The 9,008-nt window shown below is 57.9% G+C and overlaps 1 protein-coding gene across 1 annotated transcript; it reads right to left on the bottom strand.

Annotated features, from left to right (window-relative positions):
- Positions 1–2,453: 2,453 nt before the first annotated feature.
- On the bottom strand, positions 2,454–7,342 carry FCN3 (ficolin 3). The gene is given in 9 exon segments (XM_040645562.1): positions 2,454–2,724; positions 3,530–3,647; positions 3,687–3,891; positions 5,205–5,334; positions 5,562–5,596; positions 5,830–5,874; positions 6,430–6,525; positions 6,822–6,834; positions 6,836–7,342. Coding segments are annotated over 9 exon segments (978 nt in total). The 5' UTR covers positions 6,914–7,342; the 3' UTR covers positions 2,454–2,466.
- Positions 7,343–9,008: the final 1,666 nt, after the last annotated feature.

Raw genomic sequence — 9,008 nt, forward strand, 5'->3', positions numbered from 1 at the left:
AGTCCAAGCTCCACCTCCCAGGATCCGCCCTCACGAGCTCCAAGCGAGATCGTCTTGAGGCTGAGCCCTCCAACCCCACTGTTGAGATACCACAGTCTGCCCCGCACCCAGCCTCGCCTCAATGCTAACCCCGCTGCCCAGGCTCCGTGCCGACTTCAGAGTGCTTTAAGCCCCAACCCTGAACCCCGGAGGCTCCGGGCCTGGATCCACTAAGTCCCGGCCCAAGCCGGACCGTGCTCCAGATCCCCTAAATTCCACTTTTATCATGGCCCTACCTCGAACCCCTCAAACTAGCTCACCTTGTGGCCCCCAGACCTCACACCCATCTCGGGGTCTCCCCGGAATCGCCGAACCACGCCCCTTTCGGCCCGCCCCGGGACCTTAAGCCCCGCCCCATCCCCGGCCCCGCCCCCAGCGCGCTCTCACCCGCGTTGTAGAAGGAATCCAGCGCCGCGGTGTCTCCCAGCGCCAGCGTCCCGAAGGGCAGGGTACACAGCTGCGGTCGCGGTCGCGGTCCGGGGAGCTGCGCGCAGGCCTCGCGCAAGCAGCGCAGGGGCAGCGGCTCCGCCTCGGCTCCCGCCTCGGCCTCCACCCCGGGCTGCGGCTCCCGGGTCAGCACGTAGACCACGCTGAGCGGCCGGCTTCGCGCGCAGCCCCGGCCCGGGGGCGCCGCGTGGGGCCGGCCCCGGCTCAGCGCCTCGGCCAGCGGGTCCTGCCAGCAGCTGCCGGCGGGCTCCAGGGCTCCGGACCGCAGGCACGGCCCTGCCGTGCGGGGGCGCTCGGGCGTCGAGCGCCCGGCTCTGGGCACCCGGGGAGGGGCAGGAGCCAGTGGCTACGGATCCAGGGATCTCAGTATCGGGAATCTGGTACGGGATCTGAAAATCCAGACTCGGCCAGAGGTCCTGTTCCGGGGATCTGGAGCCCAGGGCGAGATCCGGGGTCCGACTTGCAAGGTCCTGAGGATCTGAAGTCGGGGATTGGGCCCCGGGAATCTGGGACATCCAGTGATCGGCGGCTCAGAGTCACGTAGGGGATCCCGGGAATAGATCCGGGCGTGTCCACCACCCGGACTCCGCAGGAAAGAGTCTGCCGTCGCTCTCCCCTGCCCTCACATGTAGGCCGGGCCCAGCCCTTTCCCGGCCGACTGGGAAAGCTCCACCCTCGGCCCTGGGGCAGCGCCGCTCCCTAGCGGCCCCGGGACTTGGCCTCTCCCCTCCCTCCTCTCCCGCCAGAACTACCGAGACTGGCGGCTTCCGGAACAGCCTGTGCCCCTGTGCGGGCCAACCAGTGTGGACTGCTCAGGGCAGGCGCCTATAAGGTGTGTGCCCAGGCCAGGGCTAGGGGGGGAGGTGTGGACCGCAGGACCTGCCCCGCAGGGATCTGCTGAATGAGTGGATCTCCAGAGACATCAGGGTGTGCAGAACACAGTGAAGAGCCTACGTGATCCGCGGCCCTGCTGTGCTGGCAGGGAGGGACTAGAATGGGGGAAGCCTGCTGCTTGGCCTCCCAGGAGCACGGTACTTGGCATCTGAGCCCAGGCTTTGCCCTTTCGCCAGGGGGCTGCTTTCCCCAGAATCTAATTTGTGGAGCCTTGCTGACCTCTGACCTCCAGCCTAACATGACCATGGGACGGGAGTCCCCGCACAAACTTTACCTACCCGAAGATCCGGAAACCTCAGCCCTTGAGCTACCACAACTGCACAGGCTCCAAAAATCCCTAACCTTCCGGCGTGAGTTAGTGAGGCGGCAGTCTGGTGTTCCAGAACCTCACTGGGTTCTGGAATCAGGAACTGGGGACGCAGAGAGTCTCCAAGATCGCTCGGCTCCGTGCCAGAGCAGCATGCAAGCCCAGGACTACCTGTCAGACTGCAGTTATCATCGTCTGAACTGTGTGTTGCGCTGCCACTTTCTAGAATGTGAATCTAGCAAGTTAACTGCTTGATAATTATTACACTGTGGAAGAAAAATGCACCTTCCCTGGCTTGACTTTGAGTTCAAACCAGCCTGGAATGGGACAGGCAAGAAGTAGAGAATGAGAGCTTGGCTCACTAGAGAGGCGGGGTGGAGAACAGATGGCTTAGAAGGCCCAGGGTGAGACGCTGCTCAGGGGTCCCCACAAAACCATCCACCTGTAGGACCTGGAGGGCACCAAGGGGCTGTCAGTGGATGTTTGAATCCTTCCAAGTCCTCCACCACATGCTCCTTTGTCCTTGGCTTGCACACCTCCAGAGATGGAAGCCTCACTACCTTTTGAGGCCAACCCTTCCATCTTCCTGACTGGAAGGAAGGTCTTCCTTGAATGGACCTGAACCCTGTGTCTCGTCTCTGCCCTCCTGAGTTTTTCCCAGTAACTGGAAGAGTCCTACAAGTCAGGAAAGGGTTAAAGTGGTTTTATTTTTAAATGAGGACAGGAGAGCAGAGGCAGTTAGCAATGGGGAAGTGGTAGGGGAGAGATAAGGGGACCAGCTACCAGGGTACCCTAGTGAGCATCACGTGAACCTCGCGGTAAGGGTGGCCCACGCCCTGGCCTGAGCCCCAGTCCAGGCCACACTTGGGAGCAGTGGCCTCAGACACTGCGTAGCGCCCACTGAAATTAGACTGGCCACGTGGCCCATCCCACCCGGCACCGTGGACAATCACAGCGAGGTTGCTCTTGTTCGCATCGCGGTCCACATCCTAGGTGGCGAAGGGTTTCCCGTTGGGGAAGCGCAGGGAGTCCCCTGGCTGGGAGGGGATGGAGGCGCCCTGGAGTGCGACACCGTGCCCGGCACCCCTCAAGACATGATCTCACCGAGCCTCAGAGCACCTGTGAGGTGGATGTCAGCACGTCCCAGGAGAAAGGAGCAGCACTAAGGAGCCAGAGGGTTTCCCCAGGTCAGTCGGCCAGTCACAGGGGTACTGGGACTTGAACTCAGGACTGTGGCTCTAAAGCCACTAGCTCCTCCCCCCTTGTCCCCACCCAAATCTCCAGCTCCCACCAGCAGCCTGAACAAGTCTGTAGGGTGGGGTGGGGGGAGCGGAGAGGGACTTCCCAGCGGCCCTGCAGGCAAAGGGGATCCTGAGGCACTCCCCATAACCACTTCCCTCTTGGAAGTCTCTCAACAGTCACTGCTTCTCTGAAAAAAAAAAAAAAAAAAACACAACCAAAACCAAAAACCCTTCCCGCTTCCTCTTCGGAAGCAGGTAACACAGCCGCTCAGCAGGGCCTCCGATGGCTCCTGCAACCTCCCTCCTGGCCTCGTCCATTTTACAGGGGAGGAAACTGACTCAGAGAGCGCTTGCCCAAGGTCACATGGTTAGTAAATGAAAGAGCTGGATTCAGGCTCAGGGCTGTTTGCCTCCAGAGCCCAACTTGTTCACTCCTGCAACATTCCATCTCACAATTGCCATTTCTCAGATAAGGAGACTGAGGCCTACAGAGGAGAAGGAATTGTCCTGGGTGTTTCTGGAGGCCCGGGTAGCACTGGGAAAGGATGCAGCCTCCCTCACCTTCTTCCCCTGCTCTGGGCCCTGCCTTAGGCTCACGCGCCTGCCCCGTCATGCCCTCTGAGAACTTGCCCAGCACAGCCGGTAGTGATCTGGCTCCCCAGTGGGCAAAAGTGCCCTTGCCAATAGAGTCCTTCAGCTCCCCGCCAGCTCCCAGGTACCTGGGGGGAAGGAGGAGGCAGGGATGGAGGAATCCTCAGATCCCAGGGTGGGGATTCAGAGCGCCAGTGAAATGCATCCCCCCCCAAGTCTCCTGGGGCCCTGCTGGGAACTTACCCTGAAGAGTGAGCTCGTACAAATTCTCATTCCCCAGCCAGAATTTGGACTCCTGGCTCCCAAAACCTGCTGCGTAGAAGGACCAAGAGCAGAAGAAACCCACAGAACCATCCTGTCGCCTTTGGAACACTTAGGGAGGCACAGAAGGCCAACACAGCAGCCATTACTCCAGGCAGGGCAGGAGTCGAGGAGAAGCAGAGGGCGGTGGCAGCGGGGAGCGGACACACTGTGAAGGGTGGGCAGACACCTGCCCTCTCTTTGGATTGGGGGCTTGTTGATAACATGTGAGTCCGAGTGATCTTTGCCTGTGAATGACCTCCACACTCCCTTACTAACTTCTGCTGACTGCCCCCTCCTGCCAAAGCCTGACAGTCCCAGGGTGACTGAAATGAGAGACACGTCGGGCCGGCCCTTGGAGGATGGTCAGTCCTGCTGGGAGTCAGATCAAAACAACCTGCTTCAATTTACTAGAAGAATCAAGATATTAGAGCAGAGAGGTCACCTCCAGAGTCCCAGGCTCAAGTCCTGGCTTTACCCTGATGTCCCCCACCTCCCACCTCAAGCCAAGCAGTCCCAGGCCCTACAGAGTTTCTCTCCTCAATATCCTTCAGTGTAAGGGCCTCTCCTTCCATGGTGGCCGGGACCCCTGCAGTCCTCCTAACCTGTGTCCCTGCCTCCATCCTGTCCTCCACCGCAGGCCACCTTCCAGGGAGCAGCCTGAGTCTTTTTTTTTTTTTTTTAAGGTTTTATTTATTTATTTGACAGAGAGAGACAGCCAGTGAGAGAGGGAACACAAGCAGGGGAGTGGGAGAAGAAGAAGCAGGCTCCCAGCGGAGGAGCCTGATGTGGGGCTGGATCCCATGTCAACGCTGGGATCATGCCCTGAGCTGAAGGCAGACGCTTAACGACTGAGCCACCCAGGCGCTCCCTGAGTTTTTTTCTTAAAACATAAGTCTGACGGGGTCCCTCCTCTGCTTACAATGCTTCCACGGCTCTCTATCGCCTCCTGTGCTCCTCAGTCAGCCATTCCGTGCCCTCCATGAACCGGCCTCTGCAGAGGCCCTTAGTCCATGCTTGACCCACACCAGTCCATCTCCTACACCCCTGACCTCTTATCTGTCGTCAGCTCATTCACATGATCTCCTCAAACCCTCTTGGCCTCTCCTGCTTCACTGTGTGTTTGTCTTTTCCTCTACCTGGAATGCCCTTCAGCCCCCCATCTATCTAGAGAACTTCTACACAGCCTTCAAGGCCCTTTCAAATGTCATCTCCTCTGTGAAGCCTTCTCAGACTTCTTCGGGCCTCTGGGAGTTCAGGGAAGATTTGTCGGTGAGGGGCTCCCAGGAAGGCCTTGGCTCCAGTGGGCTCTGGCTCCCCCTAGGGGCCAAGGGGAAACGTGCCCACTCTGCGGGGCCTCTGAGCCCTTTGAGCCTCCCTGACACTCACCAGCCAGCCGCCTTCTTTGGTGTCTTTGTCACGAGAAGCTGGGAGGTCTCTGCCCTCGAGTAGGCACAGAGAGCACCAGCCACTCAACGTGGCACGCCAGCTCGGCAGCTCCTGGCAGCTCCTGGCCTCCGGAAGGGGAGATGGGCTGAGGGGAGTTGCCGGGGGCGGGGGGGTGGTGGTGGTTGCCAACCCTCACCCTGCAGGTAATGGAACAGGCCAAGGGTGGGACCCCGGGAGCCCTCTCGACTCCGTCAGGCCCCTGAAGAGAGGCTGTACGGAAGGCCGGGCCATGTCTGGCCGCCGACCGACACCCTAGCACCACCCGATGCCAAGTTCCTGGCTCCTGTGAAGGCTGCCTCCTGGTACCACAGCAAGGGCACTGGATCTCCTGCCCCAGGAAGACAGTGTTGGCCCTGAGGTCTGAGTACTTCCAAGGCCCACAAACCAGAAGGGAGGGTGCCCAGGCCCCTCTTCTAATCCTCCCCACTTCTCCCAGCCTTCCATCCCCCCAGAGGGCAATCATAGTGGATTGCTTAACAACAGCCAAGCAGAGACACCCCTCTCTAGTCCTGGGGACAGAAGCAAAGAAAGCAGAGGTGGCCCATGGTCCCACACACTCACCAGGCTCACCCTTGGGCCCTATCTTGCCATGTGGTCCAGGTTGCCCTGAAATCCCAGAGGCCAAGGTGCCTTAAGTTCCACCCCGTGCCCAGAACGATGAGGGACTCGGAGCCAGAAGTCAGATCCCAGCTGCACTCCTTTTTTTTTTTTTTTTAAAGATTTTATTTATTTATTCGACAGAGAGACAGCCAGTGGGAGAGGGAACACAAGCAGGGGGAGTGGGAGAGGAAGAAGCAGGCTCATAGCAGAAGAGCCCGATGTGGGGCTCGATCCCAGATCACCGGGATCACGCCCTGAGCCGAAGGCAGACGCTTAACCGCTGTGCCACCCAGGCGCCCCCCCAGCTGCACTCCTTGTTGGCTCCGTGATCACGAGTGCCCAGCTTACCGTCTCTGGGCCTGACTTTCCCACTCAGCAACATGGGGATAGAACCAGCCACCCCACGGAGTCAATCTTAGGGTGCTGGGCGTCCAGCCTGGGGCCTGGCACACATTGCGTTCCTTGCCCTTGGTCATGGCCTCTCAGCATAGACCGTAATCACTGCATCCCCAGTCTGCCCACTTTACTCCAGGTCCCTGCCTGCTTCCCGGCATCCCTTACCTTGAGGGCCTGCAGCTCCTTTCTGTCCATGACTTCCTGGGGCTCCAGGACAACTGGGCAGGAGGACAATGCTGCTGGTTTCCAGTTCCCTGGGTTCTGCAGGAGGATGCAGGGCTGGGTGGCCACAGGGTGGGCATGGGGGAGTGGGACTATCTCTTCCACACCCCTTTGTGGTTCTCTTTCCATCTCCCAGATGCCAGCTGTCAGGACCCTGGCCTCCAGGGTCAAGGTCAAGGGTTTGCACCATTTGCATCTATTTGCATAAATTTACATTGTAGAACCCAGATGATCAAACTCCCAACCTGCTCCTTGAGGCTAATGTGCCTGGGGGGCGGAGAAGGACACCCAGGGAAGGAGTGAGGGTTGGTGGGGAGGGCATCCTAGGCTGCCACCGGGGCAGCTTGGGGTGGCCTTGGGTCCTTAGACAGGGAGGCTTCCCAAGCAAGAGGAGCAAAAAGGAGAATGGGGTCCACAGTAGGCCCATCTTTCTGGTGCCCTGAGGAAGGATGACAGTTTATAAAGGGGCCAGGCTGGTGGGAGAACAGGAAGCAAGACTCCCGAGGGACACCCCCACCCAGGCTAGAGCCAGCAGGGGTAGAGGCATTTCCTTCCTCAGCCCTGCAGGCCAGGATGGAGTCCAGCTTCTGATCCTGGCCCCTGGGGCTCTGCAGCCCTCTGTCCAGACCGCTGGATTCACACTGGGTTTTCTGCCTTTGTCCCCCTTGCTTGTTCTGGGCCTTTCATGTGGACTGCCCTCCTCTCCATCTCTCCCTGTGAAGCCCTGCCTGTCTGAGGCACTCCAGCCCTGCCACCATCTCCTCCAGGGGTCCCTCCCTGGCCCAACCATGGCTACCATTCCCTGGGCACCTGCTGGGTGTGGTTTGTGGGTGGCCCCTGGTCCTTACATAGCCCGGCTCATACTCATTATTGGCCCTGAGTTATAGGCCTGGCACAGAGCAGGCCCTCAATAAATATTGGTTAAATGAATGGATAAACAAGGAGAAAGTGAGGCCCAGAGACAGGACCTGGCTTGTTTACTGTCTGGCACTTACATGCCCAGAGCCACAAACATTTTGCCCAAGCCCCCACCAGGGAGAGACACTCTTGGCAAAGTGACTTCATGCCCACTCTCAAGGCTGTTGGGGAGCCCCGGCAGCGCCTAGGAAATAGTTGCTAATATAGGCAGGCCATTGAGCAGGCGACTGTGCAGGGCAGGCCTAGAGGCTAGGAGGCCCGGCAGGAGGCAGCAGCCACAGTCCAGATGTGAGGGCTGAGGTGTGAGCTGGAGAGAATCCTCAGGGGATAGCAACGCAGAGGGAAGGCTCATTGGCTTGTTCGTTCACTCATCCATTCACTCCCTCATTCGTTCATCAAGCCTTCTCCGAAGGCCTTCTCTATGCCAGGCCCAGTGCTGGTGGAGCAGGAAGGGCTGTGGTAGCAGGGGTGTCGGGGAAGGTGGAGGCCGAGTTTGCCAGACAGGATGGACCTGTGAGATGGACGCTCTGAGATCGTGAAATTCCAATTCCAGGGATCTCTGCTCCCCAACCTCTCCCACAGGTGTGCCAAGATCTGCAGACAAGCCTAGTTATCGTGCACCGTTTTTTAAAAAAAGATTATTTATTTGAGAGCGAGAGAACACGAGCAGGCGGGGCAGAGGGAGAGGGAGAGAGACTCTCAAGCAAACTCCATGCTGAACATGGAGCCAGATGTGGGGCTCGATCTCACAACCTTGAGATCATGACCTGAGCCAAAAGCAAGAGACAGATGCTTAACCGACTGTGACACCCAGGCGCCCCATCATATGTTACTTATAATAAAAAAAAAATTGTAATGGGGCACCTGGCTGGCTCAGTTGATGCGACTCATGTGACTCAATCTTGGCCTCATGAGCTTGAGCCCCACACTGGGCATAGAGATTACTTAAAAAAGAAAACCTATCATGTGCTGCTTATAATAATCAACATGGGGGCACCTGGGTGCCTCAGTCAGTTAAGTGTGTTACTTCGGCTCAGGTCATGATCTCCGGGTCCTGGGATCAAGCCCCGCGTGAGATCTCCGCTCAGTGGGGAGTCCGCTTCTCCCTTTCCCTCTGCCTCTCCCCCTGCTGGTGCTAATAAAATCTTTTTTTTTTTTAAGATTTTATTTATTTATTTGACAGAGAGAGAGACAGCTAGCGAGAGAGGGAACACAAGCAGGGGGAGTGGGAGAGGGAGAAGCAGGCTCCCAGCGGAGGAGCCTGATGTGGGGCTCGATCCCAGAACGCCGGGATCATGCCCTGAGCCGAAGGCAGATGCTTAACGACTGAGCCACCCAGGTGCCCCTCTAATAAAATCTTAAAAAAAAAAAAAATCAACATGGAAGTGACCCAACTGAACATTGATAGGATACAGGTAAATAAAATATCACCATCTGGACAAATCATAGGGCAAATCTGATCTCTAATGAAAGGGCAAAGTTGCGGAACTACACGTATAGTCCGATCTCGCTTTGTATTTCAAGAACACTGAATGTGTGTATGTGGTAAACCTACAAAAAGGGTCTGAAACGTACTGTTAAGCGTAATTATTCCTGGGGAGCAG

The sequence above is a fragment of the Ursus maritimus genome, unplaced genomic scaffold (assembly GCF_017311325.1).
Source record: "Ursus maritimus isolate PB19 unplaced genomic scaffold, ASM1731132v1 scaffold_32, whole genome shotgun sequence".
Classification (NCBI taxonomy): Eukaryota; Metazoa; Chordata; class Mammalia; order Carnivora; family Ursidae; genus Ursus; species Ursus maritimus.